This window comes from Gekko japonicus, unplaced genomic scaffold (assembly GCF_001447785.1).
Source record: "Gekko japonicus isolate JY-2015 unplaced genomic scaffold, Gekko_japonicus_V1.1 scaffold340, whole genome shotgun sequence".
NCBI classification, from domain to species: Eukaryota; Metazoa; Chordata; class Lepidosauria; order Squamata; family Gekkonidae; genus Gekko; species Gekko japonicus.
The window spans coordinates 164,064-183,151 of NW_015161961.1; the positions used below are offsets into that span (position 1 = coordinate 164,064).

Genomic DNA, 19,088 nt, shown 5'->3' on the forward strand with positions numbered 1-19,088 from the left:
TTCATAGCAATTGGGCTTCTGTGCTGAGCTGCTGGCCCTTCTTCGGTATATCTGTGGTTCTAGAAAAGCTGCTGGGAATTAATTGTATCAAAACTTGTGTTATGTCTGCCACAAACATGCAGAGTCTTATGGCACCTTAAAGACCTGAGAGACCAGATGGAACCTTTCTGTATGAATTTGGTGTGTGGAGAGTTACTTGTTTCACTGCACAATATTAGAAGTCAGGGAAGGGAAACCTCAGACAAGCTTGTTTTGTGTAGATGTAGATAAAGCGTTGATTAATTCTTGCTTGCTTTGGATTCGGAAAGGAAACCCCAGATCTGAATACAGTGGCACCTCAAAGGGTCCTCCAACCAGTTGCTTGAGCTTGTAAAGTGCCAAGAAGTTCCACTGACATTACTAGCAGCTAGGGTTGCCAGCTCCAGGTTGGGAAATTCATGGAGATTTGAGGGTGGAGTTTGGGAAGGAGAGAGAGCTCAGCAGGGACGTGATACCTCCCTCCAAAGCTGCCATTTTCTCCAGAGGAAATGATCCCATAGTCCAGGAGAACTCCAGGCCCAGATGGGGACTGGCTACTCAGACAGTAGTAATGAACCCAGCAGAGTCAGCAGAAGCAACTACTGAACTACCAATTGTAGAACAGATGTTGGCTTTGAAGACTTTACATTGTTGCAGCAATGAAAGATAACTATACAGTTTACCAGGGGACAGAAGTCAACCAGACGCATTCTCTCCTGCTCACTGTTTCAATCCATATACAGTGCTTTTGATCACGAAACCCCTGGGTGTAAAAGCCATGAACCCGCATTCTGCAAAGATCACCAGCATGCATCTCTCTTTATTGTCAACAGCATTAAGATGGGAGAAGGCATGGATAGTCCTTTGCAGGTCCAAAGGGGGAAATGTCTTCTTATGGACAGGGAACCCTGACCTGGATAGCCCAGGCTAGCCTGCTCTCATCACACCTTGGAAGCCAAGCAGAATCCACTCTGGCTAGTATTTGGATGGGAGACCTCCAAGGAATATCAGAGTCACGATGCAGACCCAGGCAATGGCAAACCACTTCTGAATGTCTCTTGCCTTGAAAACCCCTGGGCTTGCCGAAAGTCAGCTTGATGGCAAAAGGGGGGGGGAGGCACAGTGCTTCATCCCTTGCAGGTTGCAAAAGAACAGATCAGGAAGAGGGAACACTCTCTCTAGTCTCAAAATAATTTTTTTTGGTTTTCCATACGCATAGTCTCTCAATATATCATGCACTCTTGAAAAACAAGGTAGAACAAAGAACTCAGTGCCTCTGCAAAGCACTGGCATGCTCATGTAATCTTTCTGCAAGAATAGAAATGAGACTGGCATCCAGCAAAGCAAGCACCAAAGGGACTAATTTCAGTAAAGTCAGCTGTTGGTCTAGCAACTGCAGAACAGAGGTTTTTTGCTTTTCCATACGCATAGTCTCTCAATATATCATGCAATCTTGAAAAACAAGGTAGAACGAAGAATTCAGTGCCTCTGCAAAGCGCTGGCATGCTCATGTAATCTTTCTGCAAGAATAGAAATGAGACTGGCATCCAGCAAAGCAAGCACCAAAGGGACTAATTTCAGTAAAGTCAGCTGTTGGTCTAGCAACTGCAGAACAGAGGTTGCTTTGAAAAAAAAATTTTGAATGTTATTTATAGTCCACGTTTCTCACAGAGACTCAAGGCATATTACACAGTGTAGGTCAATACATAAGGTATGCTAATGAGTTATGCTAATGAGCTCCTGCACCTCTTTTTCTAGGAAATGACCCCTGGCTTAATCCCTTGCAGGTTGCAAAAGAACAGGTCAGGAAGAGGGAACACTCTCTCTAGTCTCAGAATAATTTTTTTTTTTGCTTTTCCATACGCATAGTCTCTCAATATATCATGCAATCTTGAAAAACAAGGTAGAACGAAGAATTCAGTGCCTCTGCAAAGCGCTGGCATGCTCATGTAATCTTTCTGCAAGAATAGAAATGAGACTGGCATCCAGCAAAGCAAGCACCAAAGGGACTAATTTCAGTAAAGTCAGCTGTTTCCCTTCTTTTAAAGCAGCTTTCTGAACCTTTCAGTTATAGTACAGCCTTATTACCTGTGTGCAAGTGCCTTCCAGTTTTGCATCATTTGTAGAATGCCAGGAGAGTGGGACCATTCCATTAGCTGGGGACCACAACAGGGAATGCATGAGTATGGGCAGTTGTTGATTTTGCCCATTTGCAGGGTGGCACCAGCAGAAAACCCTGAACTGGATAGCCCAGGCTAGCCCAATCTCCTCAGATCTCAGAAGCAAAGTACGATCGGTCTTGTCTAGTATTTGGATGGGAAAACACCAAGGAATTCCAGGGTTTCTATGCAGAGGCAGGCAGTGGTAAACCACCTCTGGAGGTCCCTTGCCTTGAAAACCCTATGGGGTCATCACAGTTTGGCTGTGACTTGATGACACTTTTCCTCCTCCACCACCATCGGCAGAAAGGCCTGTTCAGATGAGCGAAGCTGTGCAAAGGGGAGAGGTAGTTCTGCAGATATCTAGGTCAGAGGCTATGAAGGGCTTTGTATATGATTGCTGATGCCTTGAACTGAGCCCGTTGACTGATGCCTTGAACTGAGCCTGTTGACTGATGCCTTGAACTGAGCCCGTTGACTGCTGAATGGAAATAACATGCATGCACTGCCTGGCTTCCGATAAGAACCAAGCGGCAGCATTCTGCACCCACTGAACTCTCCAAGTTGACTCTGAGGGAGACTTACGTAGAGTGCATTACAATAGCTTAGTCATGATGTTACCATGGTGTGGATCCAGGTGGCCAGATCAGCCAAGTCAAGTTAGGGGTCCATCTTGCAGGCTAAGCAGAAGAAAGCATTTTTTAACAGCTGCGTTAAAAACATAACTGTATGCACACAGCCAACCTTGGGAAAGGAGAAGTCAGCCATTAGGGAAAAACCCCTGTTCACCAGGTCATTATCCAGCCTACTTATATTGCAAAAGATCTATCCCTAAGTGCTTTAGGCCTTTCCCCCAGACTGCTTGTTGCCAGAACAGTCACATGAGCAAACCTTCATTATTTCTTACTCCATACAGTTCTGGTGGGCGGACCAGTTCTTGTGCATGCCTTAACCCATAATCTGTTTTCTGAAGAGGACTGAACAAGCTCAATCAAAATATACCAGGAGAAGGAAAGGATTCCACCCGTCCATCTGCTTTTCCATTGCTTGAAAAAGAGTCCAGCACTATCGTCTTGCTCTTCTGTTAAAATGGCAAGCAGCTCATGTAGTAGAAAAAGGCAGCCTTTGGCTAATAAGGAGCCACTTCAGACCACAGAAGATCCTGAAATGTGAGTATTTAAGGAGAGAAGTCAGTACTTGCAGGCATTGTTCCCTCTAAGCTGAGTTAGTGTGAGCTAGCTCACTTTTTTTAGCCTCCAGCTCACACATTTTTGTCTTAGCTCAGGAAGGATGGCTCCAGAGCAAAGTAATTTAGGCAGTAGCCAAATTGCTCAATCGCCACTTTAATGCCAGTGGCTCACAAAGTAGAATTTTTGCTCACAAGACTCCACAGCTTAGAGGGAACATTGCTTGCAGGTAGCATACCCCACAATAGAGTATATGTTGGCAAGTTTAACCAACAGTAATGTTCTGCTCTATGGTCATTAAAATCCTTAAATGAGTATATCTTATTATCTAAGGCTGTTTATCACCTTCTGGCTCCCACCCCCCATATTGAAGATATTTTTTCTGATGCAAAGTGGTTGGGGGGGGCTTATCTGACTGCTATCAATGAGTCCATGACTATGTATGTGTCGGAAGCTCTGGCTTTGTGGGACATGCATGAGCAGAATCGTAGGGTTTGTATGAAATGTATGAGATGCATGAGCTGTCAGAAGCTTTTCTTTGTCACAGCCAACACCCTTCACCCACTGTTTCCATGCATTCCTATTTCTTCCTGTCTGAACTTCCAGATATTTGGCCTGAGCAATCTGTGATGTGAAGGCAGCTATTAGAACTGCAATGGCCCCCCACCCCATATAAACCCATCATTCTGCCAGGTTTGCATCTCTCCAAATAATAAAAACACATACATAATTCAAAGTGACTGAGATGCTTGTAAGAAAAGAGACACATTAGAAACCTTTGATGTGTAACAGGGGTGAATAATAGCAAAGCTGCCTGTCTCCCCCCTTCCCCCCCCCCTTGAGGTACAGTTCTCTTTGTGTCCTGTTCACCCTTATGTGTATTGACTGAAAAGAGAAACCAACACTGGATTTTTTTGTAAAACCTTTCTCTGCTAGGGACAGGTCCTTATACTGTCATTTTATAAGAATTCACTGAACAGCCTCTAGAAGAGTGCTGGCGACAGGGTTTTGGGTTTTCTGAGGGGGGGGGGCACTGGGCATGACAGTGTCCTCCTCAGTGTGCTCAGTTCCCACCTCACTGCTGTTTCCATGAGATGTCCCTGCTCACACCCTGAAAGATCATGGCTGGCCCAAGGTCACCCTGTAACCTTTGTGGCTGAGCAGGGTTGTTTCCCCTCCACTGTTAATGAGCAATAGTATGGCATTAAATTACTAGTGGAAAATCCCCCAAGATGCTTGGAGGAAGCAGATTGGATGATTCTTAGTCGGAAACGGTTGAGCAGTCTAGCAGTCATGATGGCTGGCAAAGATGAGGAGCAACAAGAGCTAGTCAGCTATGGAGCCCATGCTGGGCTGTAGGACTCAGTAGAGGCCAACCTCTGAGCTATCTGTGCTTCAGAAAGTGCCAAAGACATCTGTGGGTTTCTGGGAAATTGATGAGAGAGATCCGAGATCAAATCCATACTCAGCCATGGATCTCAGAGGAATGGCCTCGGGTAAGTCAGTATCTCCTGCCCTGGCTTACCTCGTAGAGTTATTGTGAAGACAAAATGGAATGCTGTCCTACCATTCCACTGAGCAAAGTTTGAAGCCTCCTTCCAGCTTAAGGAGTCTTCCTCCAATTTAAGTTGTTCTTCCTCCAATGGAAGAGCCACTTAAATTAGAGGAAGCCTCCATAGACTGGAGGAAGTTCCTCCAGCTTCAGGCTGAATATATGCCAGTTTCCTGAACCAGTCTCCTCAGAGAGGAGGGAGAGAACACACATGTTAAATAAAAGAGGCTTATATGTTCAGTCATGGTAGTTTGTGGCTCTCCCCACACACCTTGTTTTCTTTTGTTTGAACATTCACGACTATGCTATGATTCCGCCCAAAGTCCTATAATCTAAGGCCATTGCTACCTGGCTTGCTAGTTTAAAGAGATAACCTTTTAAACTGTGTCTGGCCACAGTTCTGAGGACACTTGCACAGAAATGAGCTCAGCTGAAATCAGTGGGACTTCATTGCTTGTAATGTGTTTAGGATTAGAATGCTGCAGTAGTCAGCATCAAACTAGGTATGACATCCATGACTGAAGTCTCTCTACTGGGGGGAGGGGGATTGTTACTTCAAAGCTGCCCGATGGGGCTGCTAATTTGATTGGGGAAATGGCACTGGGGGGAGGTGGTCTTTGACCCTTTCCTCCCACATTGTATTCCTGGTCTAAATCACATGAATAAAGGTCCTATAAACTTAACTGGAGGGGGAAAGCAGCAGGTATAGCAGCCATCTTTTTCTCTCCATGCATCTAATAGCGGCTTCAAGGCAACTGGCAGATAAGAGGATCTGTGTAGGAGGAAAGTAGTCCTTCCTTCATGGTGTGTGTAAAGTGCCCTCAAGTCGCAGCAGACTCATGGCGACCCCATAGGGTTTTCAAGGCAAGAGGATAACCGGGTGGGGTGTGTGTGTGTTTGACATTGCCTTCCCCTGTGCAGCAACCCTGGAATTCCTTCCTGTCTCCCATCCAAGTATGAACCAGGGCCAACCATGCTTAGCTTCTGAGTCTGCGTGGGCCATTACCCCCATTCAAGTAAGCAGCCCAATGTTGCCTCTTTGACGTGAAAATAAGCACATAACCCACCATAGGAGATCCTGATTTTGGATCTTCCGTATCACATTCATTTTGGTCCTGTTTCCCATCATAACTGAGCAAGTGGTGGGTACAGGGGGAAATTAAACTGGCGCAGCCTTTCCCCACGTGGAGTTACAGTATGGAAAACACACTTCATCTGCTGAATGCTTGCCTGTTTTTATCTGGGTAAGGCACAGAGACTCCTTCAGAGAAAAAACAACAACTTCATGTGTATATGTATCATTTTGTGTTTAAATTTAGCTGTGAGTTGGTTTTGGTATAACCTAAACACTGACACTGAATGGAATAGCCCAGGGACCAAACAAAATATATTTGCCTAGTTTTGGCTACAAACCATTACATCACTGTTCTCACACTTAATTGGTTTAAAGTTTGATGCTGTCAGTTCCTGCATGAGCAAAGAAGTAGCCAGGCTGAAGTGCAGATGCCACTAGATATCACAGTGCAATGGCCTATGTCCATATCTCCATGACCACAAACCCCATCTTGCACCCAAGTGTAACTCATAACATGTGGTGATGCTGCCAATCCTGCCAGCAGCAGTCAATAGGGTAGCGCAGGGGAAACCCACAGCATAATGACACTATATTACACGGTGAGGTGATAGTACAAAATCCTTGTGTTTGTTGGGTAATGATGACGTAAGAACTTTGAATCAGACACTCAGTGGGAATTTTGAGTCTTCTGCTGCAAGCTCTCTTCTCTTTGACACCAGAGCACTGGGCAGAAATGGTGGCTGCCTTCCACTCCATAAAGCACCCCACAGAACTGGCTACTGGCTCTGTTGCAAAGTTTATATGTAATTATATAAGTCACATGAAGAAGTGAGCAGTGACTCACAAAAGCTCATACCCTACCACAAATTTTGTTAGTCTTTAAGGTACTAGTGGACTCTTGCTCTTTTCTACTGCTATATATAACGATTTCACAAATGGCTCCACAGAATACTTTAAGGAGGAGAAAACAGAACAGAGTGGAGTCTGGGAGGCACAAAACTTCCACTGAAGCTCTGATTCAAAGTTCTTGTGTTGTGCAGTTCTGACCCCTTATTTTTACATGCTTTAAACATTGTTGGCAATGATACCAGTCCACAGGAACAATGACATTTTAGCCCTTTGTATTTAATTCTCTCCTCTCCTGCTTTGCTATCATTATTCTGTAATGAACTTCTGTCTAATCTTAATCCCTTTTTTGTTCCCATATGCCCTACAATATTTGGTCAGTCCCTTATTTTCAGATGAACTAGATTATCTTCAAACACTGGTTTTGTTTTAAAACCAGACAAAAAGCCATTAGTGTTTCTTTCCCTCTTTCCTTGTCATATGATGGAAATTGTTTGCTAGGCAGCTTGGTTAATTTTGTTGTTGTTGTTTCATTTTTTTAAAGAAAATTTTTGCTCAGTTTCACCTTCACATATGCTCTTTCTCCTACAAAGCAGCCTGTAGTTTGCTACGCACCAAATGACAGAAACAAAAGTTACTGGTTGTCTAGGGCAAAGAAATTGTTATATTTGCCTCTTGACCTTGTATATTTATTTATTTATTTATTTTAGGTATTGCTCTTTCTCCTACAAAGCAGCCTGTAGTTTGCTACGCACCAAATGACAGAAACAAAAGTTACCGCTTGTCTAGGGCAAAGAAATTGTTGTTATATTTGCCTCTTGACCTTGTATGCTTCTTTTTAAAAAGCAAGAGGAAGACACAAATCTGAAACCAGTTTCCTCAAAGCTAAATGTCTTTAATATCAACAGCAGTGACAAGATAGGAAAATAATTAAAGGCTAGGGTTGTCAGGTTACAGGTTGCATTTAGAGGGTTTTTTTCCTGCTTGCATGGGAACCATTTACCTGTAACCAGCTCCCTTGCAGCTGGAAGAATATTTAAATGACCTAACCATGTGGGCAACACCTGATCATGTGCATTTTTAACTATGCCAAGAGGAGCCATTCAATGGAACAATCCTATGTGTTTGGGTTTCACTTACATGGTTGGATAATTTAAACCAGTGGTCCCCAACATGATGGCTGTCAGAATCATGGTGCCTGCTGATATGTTTCCTGGTGTCTAGCTGCTTCTTCCCCAAACCGTCCCTTCCCTTAAAGCTAAGAACCATTCCTGACTTTCCCCCAGTTCAATGGAGTAGGAGATGCTACAGAGAGGTCCTGAGGCATTCTCTCTGTGTCCGCAGGGAGCACCAGTTTGGAAACAGCTGCCTCCACTATGGAATCTCCCAACATTTTGTGACTGGACCCTTATAGCAGTCATGATGTTGTGGCACCCAATCTCTGTTCCCAGAATTCCAAAAATGCCCAATAGTTCAACAAAGTTGGGGAACCCTTGATTTAAACATTCTTCCATGGGAGTTGTTTATGGCTAGAACATCTAAAGGCCAGGCTTTATAGATCCTCCAGGTTCCAAGGAAACAGTACCAGGTCTAGCCCTATCAAATTTCTCACTGGCGCATTTGGAGTAAAATTCTATCCTTCTCTGCCTTTTCCTTCTGAATGTTTTATATGTGGATAAACTTTGAAGCCTTCAAAAACAGGATATAAATAGCCAGCCACGGGCAATTTTCTTACTCAGCATGTCCACAAATATATGTTAATATATGCATTGTTTCTCACGCCATGAAATGTTTATCTGCATTTTCTAACTCTGCCAGATCTCTTCTATGGAAGTCCACCTGTATAAGGAGACTTAGTGCAGAACCATTTACCTGTAACCAGCTCCCTTGCAGCTGGAAGAATATTTAAATGACCTAACCATGTGGGCAACACCTGATCATGTGCATTTTTAACTATGCCAAGAGGAGCCATTCAATGGAACAATCCTATGTGTTTGGGTTTCACTTACATGGTTGGATAATTTAAACCAGTGGTTCCCAACATGATGGCTGTCAGAACCATGGTGCCTGCTGATATGTTTCCTGGTGTCTAGCTGCTTCTTCCCCAAACCGTCCCTTCCCTTAAAGCTAAGAACCATTCCTGACTTTCCTCCAGTTCAATGGAGTAGGAGATGCTACAGAGAGGTCCTGAGGCATTCTCTCTGTGTCCGCAGGGAGCACCAGTTTGGAAACAGCTGCCTCCACTATGGAATCTCCCAACATTTTGTGACTGGACCCTTATAGCAGTCATGATGTTGTGGCACCCAATCTCTGTTCCCAGAATTCCAAAAATGCCCAATAGTTCAACAAAGTTGGGGAACCCTTGATTTAAACATTCTTCCATGGGAGTTGTTTATGGCTAGGAGAACATCTAAAGGCCAGGCTTTATAGATCCTCCAGGTTCCAAGGAAATAGTACCAGGTCTAGCCCTATCAAATTTCTCACTGGCACATTTGGAGTAAAATTCTATCTTTCTCTGCCTTTTCCTTCTGAACGTTTTATATGTGGATAAACCTTGAAGCCTTCAAAAACATGATATAAATAGCCAGCCATGGGCAATTTTCTTACTCAGCATGTTCACAAATATATGTTAATATATGCATTGTTTCTCACGCCATGAAATGTTTATCTGCATTTTCTAATTCTGCCAGATCTCTTCTATGGAAGTCCACCTGTATAAGGAGACTTAGTGCAAACATTGGATGACAAATCTGCAGCAGAGGGAGATAACATTTTCTGTTTCCCACCCTAGAGGCCCACACATATTTCTAAGCAGGTAAAACAACAGTAATGCATCTTATCAGATCTATCCACAACCATGTCAAATGGGATATTAATGTACTTATATGGCTGGCTCTGATAAGAAAGACTAGACCGCAAACTCATGCACCTTTTCTAGAGCCTGCTGCTCCCAAGATCCATAGTCCAGAATTGATCCTAAAGATCAATTAACAGAAAATGGATTTAAGAAGTCTTCCAATTAAGGTCATGTGGCAGGATCACAGACAGATAAAATCAGTTTCCATGCTTAAGTTAATGTGGGACTTGAAACTCTCTGGCCATTGAATAGACTCTGGAAGCAGCCTCTGGCACACATCCACACAACCAACAGACTCCCAAATAATAAAATCCTAAAATTCCCACAATCTCCGGAGCCCAGAGCTGCCAGCCTAACCTGGCTGTTTCCATCCATGTTGCTATGGAAGGAGTCAGTTACACTCAAGCTGGTAGACCACCACGGCTTGCTAAACAACTTCAAGCTGATGACTCAAAGGTTATGATAAACAGGAGGTATGCTGTCACTTCAACTGCCGTGAAGCTCCCTGTTTGAAGTGTGCTTGCTTGCGCTTGAAAGCTTATACCCAGAATTAAACTTTGTTGGTCTTAAAGGTGCCACTGGACTCAGGCTTTGTTCTACTGCCTCAGACCAACACGGCTAGCTGGCCACCTGGATTGACCTTGGGCCAGTCACTCCCTTAGCCTAATCCACCTCACAGCGGTAACCGTGTGGGTAAAATGACGGGCGACACATGTATGTTGTCCTGAGCTCTAAGAGCAACAAGACTCATTATTTTTCCTTTCTGTGCTTAACTATTGATTTTACTGGATTTCTCTCCTGTCTTTTGTTCTATCTGTGAACATAAAGTAACTAGGGATGCCAGCCTCCCTGGAATCGCAGCTCACCTCCAGAGATCAGTTTCCGTGCAGAAAATGGGTGCTATGGAGGGTGGGCTCTTATGCCACTGTGCCCTACTGAGGTCCCTATCCTCGCTAAACTCCGTCCCCAAATCTCCAGGAGTTCCCCAACCTGGATCTGGCACCCCTACACCACCGTCCCCTGCCAGTCGCCAGGAAGGACCTGCCAATCCTAGAGGATCCTCCCAACCAGCCACTGAACCAGACCCTCCCCCATTACCTTCCTATGCAAAATTACTCCAGTCCAAGCCCAATGATTTCAATGGGTTCAGAGTGCGATAAGCCTTCACGGGATGGCACCACCAGGTCTTGCAAGGCTCCTGCCTACGGCTCGCCCACAAGATGCTGGGACTGATGTGAAGTGGATGGGGGGCGGCATGCATGCGTCTCTAGCTGTGAAATGCTGAAAGCGTCTGGATGCTTCCATTGTCGCTTGGGAAGCGTCTCGGACTCCAGCCAACTATGCCTGCCTGAGGCAAATTCTCCCTTGAGGGGGCGGGCGGGGGGAGTCAGTCAGTCAGTGTCATCATGACTCATCCCTCACCCTATTTACATTGCCGGGGATTTGGGTCACACTCAGCTCCCCTCCCCGTCACTGCCCGCCCCCGCGGCCAACACGCAGCCCTTTCCCTTCTCGCTCTCCGCCTCCTTCGCCCCCCTCTTCTACCTCATCCTCGGCTTCCCGCCCCCTCCCCAGCCCTCGGCCGCCCGCCTATTGTTCTCCTTCCTTCCCGCCCAACTGGTGGCTCTCGGAGGTAGGCGGAGCTCCTTCTCTCGGCCTCGACTGACACGGGAGGGGGGCGGGCCCCGGCCGCAGGCGGAGGAGCGAGCGAGCGAGCGACCGGGTCGGCGGTAGCGGGAGACGCTCGCCCGTCGCTCTTTCCGCGCACGCCGCGGCTAAGGCAGCCGGGTCCGGTCTCATCTCCTCCTTCTACCTCCGCTCGGGGCTGGGAAGCCAATGAGGGCCCGGACTCCGGCCCTCGCTGCCTCAGGAGCCGCCCGGAGCCCCCCGTGCCGACCCCCAGCTCGAGAGGAGGCGGGCGGGGGGGGGGTGGATTTTCCCAGGCGGGAGGGGGGCATGTTGTCGGGGAAATCACCAGAGTTACAAGTCTGCTCGTGGGAGAATGTAGATTCTGCTCCAAAGCTTACATTCCCAGGCGGTTCCTTCTAAAGTTCCTTTCTGGTATGCTCATGATCACTTAATGCAGATTATGTGCTTCCTCCCTCCCTCCTTCGCCTCATATTTTGCATTCAGGGGAGTTGATGCGTGGTTTAAAAAAATATATATATAGACTTTCCCTATTTTGTTCAAAGCGTGCTTTTGGGAGTTCTTATTAGAGTAGAGGTTGAGATTTCCATATCTAGGATCTACAGAATCAAGCAAAAAAGGTTATTTGATTTGAATCATATAATCCTTGGTAGCCTAGCCTATCGTTTCTGTGATCATCAGGAGTAAAAAGTACCAATAGGGTGTTTTCTGTTGATAGCTGAAGTGTGTGCATGTGTGTATCTGGGTGGGTTTGGGGTTTGCAGTTATGATAGTAGAGCTGTGTAGTGGTAGTAATTCCAGAGTATGAAAAGCCCTGTTTATGTGACACCCAGGATTCTGAACATCATGCCTCCATTGGATTTTATGTCAGATCAACACTACTGTGTGTGTGACTTCTTGTCTTCTGCTCTTCTGAGTCACTTATTTTGTATCCCAACAGGGAATAAAGGCCTTTGCCTACTCCCATGGAATTGTTCAAAAACTCTTTACCATGTGGGTTGTCTGTTTTCACAGTGGGATGGCTTCCATCTATGGAAAGAAGATTTCTCCTTGTAACAGTGTTAGTGTAAAGAAGGAGTTGAATATGGAGAAGTGGTAGAGAGATGTCAAATGTGTAATTTGAACGTGTCTTGTCCAGACTGATGTGAAAAAGCACCCTCTTTCCAAGCATTATTCAACCATGCTTGTGAATAGGAGCCTCTCTTCAGTTAATTTTCCCTTGATGAACAGCTTACTTTATCTCTGAACATATTGAGTATTGTCATTAAGCTTCATCCTACACACCATGCTTAAACCTGTTGCATCTCCACTGATGGAACAGAGTGTTCTTTCTGTGTTGCCTCTTGGAGCACATGAGCAGCGTTGCTTATCTTGCAGAAGTATATGATGGTATTCTCTTTGCTTTTGCCGGTAAATTTATAATGGGTGTGCAACCCCTTCCCCCTAAATAAAATAAGTATGTGGAAATATTCCCACGTTGACCCAGATATGTGATTGCAGGAATACAGTTCACAAAATTGTAGCTTGGATGCCCAGAAAGCATATTTTTGTATCCAAAGGATCTATTTTCACAGCTCCTACTAAAAACCTTTGACCAACTGTGGAACTGTGTTTTTAAGTGAATATCTCTTAGCACTGAGGAGATCATTTGTCTGTGGTTTTTGTCTACAGTTTTCTCTGCTCCTCTGCAGCCGTGGGACATCCGTACCACCTTCAACTGCCATTGTTTGTGGGAGTGTTGGGACACATGCACCTGGTTTAGATGGGGAATTGTTTTGTCTATGGGGACCTTTGGTAATTTAAATCTTAAGCTTTGTGCTAATTCAACCATTCTGATTATTCCACTTCTTGGGGTTGTGTGTTGTTGTTTTTTAAAAATTCCCTCTGTGAGTCTGATAATTGGGCATTTTCTTGCCCCACCGACAAGAATTGAAATAGGTTTTTTATGGTCAGATACAGTTGCTGAGATGTTGGATTTCTGAGTATCCGACAGTGCTCACAGTCACTGTTTGGAGAGCCTCTTAGAATTTGCACAGTATTCAGAAGTACTGGCTGTTTTCTTTCTCAGTTGCTGAGAAGAGGGTAGACCTCTGCTGAGTGGTCAGAAGAGGTGAATGAAAGGAAATAGATCATGATGAAAGATGAAGTTTTTCTCTTTTGAACTGGGTGAAAGTTCGTATATCCGGCATTTCATTCATTTTGATTGAACTAAGCTTCCCTTTTCATGTACAGCTGTAAGAGATTATTTTCAGCATTTCCCCCCTCCTGAATGACTGACTCTTCCATAGGACAGGGTTAATCTGTTTTTGTTAGCTGTTTCCAATGTAAAACTTGGAAAAGAGGGACAAGAGAAAAAAGTAAATTTATAAATAGTGAAAAATGATATAGAACTGTTAGTTGTCAGCAAGGAGGTATAATGTGAAATGTGAGGTCCAGTTGTGAAGCAGAAGATAGATATGTTGCATTGCTGTACTTGTAACCTATGCCAATTCACCTTTCGGTATGCCCTCTGCTTCTGAGGAGGCTGCTTTAGAACACTTTGGCCTGGGCTAGAAAATATCCAAGTACATAGGTTCCAATACCCAACTCCTCAGAGCCAATATAATTTTTTTATGGCCCAGGCTTGCAGAAAATTAAGTATTTTTAAAACTATCAGCTGTGATCTATGCTAGGACTTTTTACCAACCCCTATCGGGGATTCTTGACCAACTTCTATCTGGCACACTACAGCCATGCCAAATTAAATAATCCTCCAACCATTGGTCTGTGAAAGTAGAACAACCATTGGTAGTTGCTACCATTTGTAGGATTCTGTCGTTAACAAAAAGTAGTTAGATCTCTTAAGTAATTTGCATGCCCAGTTAAACTTCTACCAGCCTTCTGTTCTTTGTCATCCATACAGAAGCTATGAAGTACATCACATTGGATCAGGATTATGTTTGATTTTGCAGTCTAACAGGGTATGCATAGAACAGAGCTTTGTATTTAGATCTAAAGTTGGAGCAGATGTCAGAGAGTTACTTATTAAAATACCTCATTTAAAATACATAAGCAACCCTGAACGCTAATCTAATCAAATAGCAAAACGTTAATTTTTAGCTGGTAATATTTGACCTGACTACACAAAGGACAGGCACTGATCCTTTTTAATGTGTTTATTGACAAAATATTAGAATCCAAAAGCAGTACGATTCAGTTGTGCCTTTTGGAAAGATGATAAGTTTAGCCATTTGATGTGCATACCCAAGTTCGATTCCTTCAGTCCATTTCAAGTGTGTCTTTGAGGAAAACTTTATCAGGGGGCTTCCACAGAGAACTGGAAGCCAAATGTAAAAATAGAAGGAAACAGAAGAAACCTTAATATGTGGGCCATTAGAGAATACCTTCTAGAGACAGTTGCAAGTAAATTGTTTTATCGTAGCGTAATTCAATTTGATCTCTGTCTGCACGCTTCTGTGATGAAGAGTGGCCATTTATGGGGAGAGGCATACAGTAATCTTAGATTGGCAGGAAAAAAGGGCAAGTAGCCAAATAATGTTTTTGGCATCAGGACGTGAAAATTGGGTACAAAATAGCAATATAGCTGAGGCAGGCCATATTTGATGATAATATTCTGCAAGGTCCAGATTAATACTGTTTACTGCTAGTAACACTGGTATCTAGTTTTTAGGCACCAAGATAGCCGGGCTTTTAAAAGAGGTGTTCAGGCCTTATTTGTGGCCATGTTGTTTGAGTAAAAGAGAACAGATGAGGGGAATGATACCTTTCCTCCCAATTAATTATTAATAAAATGTTAAATTTTCATGCTCTTTGTCAAACATGAATAAAATCCAGAGTGTTCAGACTAGTGACAACCTGAATGGGTTTACTTCTCTCAGGACAGAGGAAGTGGAACAAAGACCAGTCCTGCTAGAGAAAAGAGAGGGAGCTCAAATTTCTCAAGCATTGAGATGAAGTAGCAAATTTCACTTAGGTGTACAGCAAATGAAAAAAAGCTTCAGAGAACAAGGAATTTCTCTTTGTGTGTCTCAGAATTCTTGAAGGGCAGCAGCAAATAAAGGCAAAGTTGAAAAGTGACTTTTGGGGGAGACTATGGAAAAAGCTTGAAAAATAAACTTGCTGTACATAATTTTTCTCAGGCCTTTAACTTAGGCATTTTTATTTTCCAGCCTTCATTTAAAGCCAGGACACATTATGAAATTAGCAGTTATGCTGTACAGTTCTGTATGTGAGCATAAAAATCCCTCTGCTGGATTAGGCTAAAGTTCCACTTTATTCAGCATTCTCATTCCACAGTGGCTCAGTAGTTGCTCCCAAGTGCCCACAAACAGGGCATAAAGGCAGTAGGACAACTGGTATTCAGTGGCAACACAGTATTGTCCTTTTTATTCTCAGTCCCTTATCTGTACCATAGGATTGTCCTCTTTCATAGCTGCTACACATTGGATTAATGTCTTTATTGAGGCATCTATCATAACCTCAAGGAAACATGTTGATTGGGTATTGAAGAAATATATTCACATTGAAGTGAGAGCCACCAGTGTGTGGTTACTGTCATAGTTCTTCCTCACAAGTGACATGGTACACCATATGTAAGCTATACTGTACCTACTAATTTTATAACATACAGAGAGCTTTGAGTTGAGGGTTTTGTGTCTGAAGACTCTGTTTCTAATAGCCCAGAATATTCTGACGAATGTGGCATCAAATATTTTGCTTATCATTCTGTGTGAAACCTCTGATCCTTACCTGTACACAACAAATATGTGTGGTTTGGGGGCCAAACTAGATGCAGCTGGGGTAGGCTCATTTAAGTCTGCCTAGTCACATATAAGACAGCTTCCGGAAGGGCGATCTTAAGTGCCAATGATATATCAGTTAGTGGTATTAACCCACTTCTGCAAACCATGGCTGGCTTCCTGGCAGTCTGTCTCCTAATGTGACTTCTCTCTCAGCTGGTCTGCAGTTCTAAAAGACACTATTTTAGAGAGAGATGGCTTTTGGTTGGCGGGGGGGGGATTGCACTGTGAGTAGCAAAAGACACAAGTGGGTTTAGTGCCATGTGCTTTGTTCTAAAAATCACATCCCTGCAGTTCTGCTCTATTATGAAAAGTCTTTGAGTGGGTCATATCTCAGCCCCTCCACTACCCTCCCTCACCATGCCCCCTTTCCCCTCCTTGTTTTCTCTCACTCTCTCTTCAATGGTGGCCTCCATCCCCCCCCCCCTTACAAGGGGTCTCAGGAATCCATCAACTGGGTATGTTTTGTAGAAGATTAGTGCCCCTTTGTGGTGAGAACCTACTGGTATGAGAGTTTAAATATAGTCCAGCCTGTTATGTTGTGGCCAGTACACATAATTTCTCAGGCATATAGCCTTTATATTATCCCTGGTGGATGAATGAAAATTGAACATTCTAAGTAGTATTTTAAAAACGTTTGGTAGCAGTGTTTCAGTAGTACAAATAATCATTGATCTGTAGGAACTTGTGCTCTGTCTGACTTACTTACTTGACAGCAGATGATTTTTTTGAAGCTGGAATTGTTGAGTGACATTTTTCAAACTGATGTGATACAAAAGTGATTGGTTCCTTGTATATGGTGACCTGTCTGCTGATGAGGAGAATCCTCTGATTGTGTTCTTTTTCTTCTTTAGAAGATTATGGAAGCAAGCCTAAGCAGGTCTACTCAGAAGTAAGTCTTGTGTTCTCCAATAGGGCTTACTTTCTAGGCTTTCTCACTCCCATACTAAAAATAAAATATATTCATTTATTAAAATATCTGTACTCCACCTTTCCTCTTGGCTCAAGGTGGCTTAACTGTAATAATTAAAACATTACAAGTCAAAACCAAAATAAAAGACACACAAATTGCTCCCCCCCCCCCAAAAAAAAGATGCCTGTGGTTTTTATCGTATTAAAAGCCCTGGCAATCAAACAAGATTTGCAGCATATCCCAAAGACTTCACATATAATCTCCCCCTTGAATGAACACACTGCAAATTTGAGTTTAGGTTTTTAACTCTTGAAGAACATCTTGTTAGCAGTCTTAAATGTAAGTTTTGTAATATTTCCGATATTCTAAGGCACTTCAATTCCAAATAAATTTCAAGTTGAGAAACAATTAGTGTTTTCAGTGGATTCAAAATTTAATTTTCATGAATATCTTATCCCATGTTATGATTGATTGCCAGCATGAAAATAATTATGTCCTGACTGTACAGTCTCAACCATGTACATTGATGAATTATGTATTAACTTCCTGATAATTATAACTAGTTGGAAGAGATTCATTTATTTAATTAATTGACTTGAGGATTTCAGACCCTCTCTGATTTGTTGACCACTCACTTGCCAGAAGTTTCCTGTTTAGAATTTTCATTTGTTTGGACGTGAGGTTCTTTTCGCAATTTAGTTTGTGATGTATCATAGAAATTGAAAGATATCAATATTTGTATCTCAAATAAATGGCTGTGATTGGGTAGCAAGAGTGATTCACTGCCCAAGCATTCCAGGCAGCGACTTCAGTGGCTACGTGAGGAGAGGGGAGCAATGTGGAAGGAGGAAATGGGCATGACCCTGTGCCTTGGCATCACCTTGCAGACGTGGGCCGCTGCTGCCTGGATTGAAAGAGAGTTGCAGAGGTGTGACCTCAGGAGCCTGCCCTGAACCCAGCCAGAGTGGCACAGAAGGGGAGGGTTCTTGGGGCAGCCCTGTTGGACGAAACCTCTAATCTCTTGGTATAGATATTGAAGGCTTCAGAACAAGCAGTGTGCTGAGTTCTCCATTCTTCAGAATTTTCTGTGTATCATGCCTGTGTCGAATCTTTGTTGCAAACTCTTGTTTCTCCTCAATTTAGTGGATTTGAGCTACCAGTAAGAGACCGCTGCTTTCTGGTCAGGTGTTGGCTCCTAAAATGTAACCTCTAGTGATTCAGTTTCCTGCGGGGTATCTGTAATACCAAAAACTGAAAAAGGGTTTTTATGGAATTCTAAAGGCGAACAGATTTACTGAAGCACAAGATTTTGTGGCGTAGTGCCCACTTAATCAGATAGAATACATAAATTGCACCTCTTTCAAGGTGTTCTTTTAATATTTAATCTTTGTTTCTGAGGAAGTTATTTGTGTATTTAGCCCTGTTGACTGTGCATAGATTCATGTGGGTAGCTGTGTTGGTCTGAAGCAGCAGAACAAAGTTTGAGTCCAGTGGTACCTTTAAGGCCAACGAAGTTTAATTCTGGATATAAGCTGTTGTGTGCATACACACTACATAATCTCTGGGCTTCTATGTCGGATTCGCCAGCCTGATCTTGTTGTCTGAGTCTAGAAAAGTACTGTGCTTTAACTAATTCAGTTTCCTTTCTATTTTAATACATGTCTGTATATTTTAATATATCACTGTTCGACTCACATCTCCTCTTGACTGAGCTGACTTCCTTTACTTGTTTTTAAAATGGAAATGAAAGAGTGTGGAAGAAGCAGATGACACAAATTAGCCTTAGTACTGCTGATCTTTTTTTGTCATAATTATGTCTAAATGTAAAAGGAATATGGTTGTATACTTAGATCTGCTGACATTGGCAGAATTCTTGGTATCTTTACGTACTGAGCCCTTTTTCTTCTTAAACTTATTTGATGGGGACTTTTTGTCCAAATTCCTATTCAGAAAAATTTCAGTGTGATTATGTAGTCCCTTTAATGATCAATAGCAAGAATATTAAATATTAACCCACTGAATAAATGTATTCATT

At 43.2% G+C, this 19,088-nt stretch overlaps 1 protein-coding gene across 1 annotated transcript in view; it reads left to right on the plus strand.

Moving 5' to 3' along the window:
* The first annotated feature begins 3,188 nt into the window (after nt 1-3,188).
* The window catches only part of MMD (monocyte to macrophage differentiation-associated), a 37,827-nt gene continuing 21,927 nt past the window's right edge, over nt 3,189-19,088 (plus strand). The window contains exon 1 of the mRNA XM_015429541.1: nt 3,189-3,346. Within this exon, the coding sequence (XP_015285027.1) occupies nt 3,267-3,346 (80 nt within the window). The 5' untranslated portion in view covers nt 3,189-3,266. The remainder of the gene's footprint in view (nt 3,347-19,088) is intronic.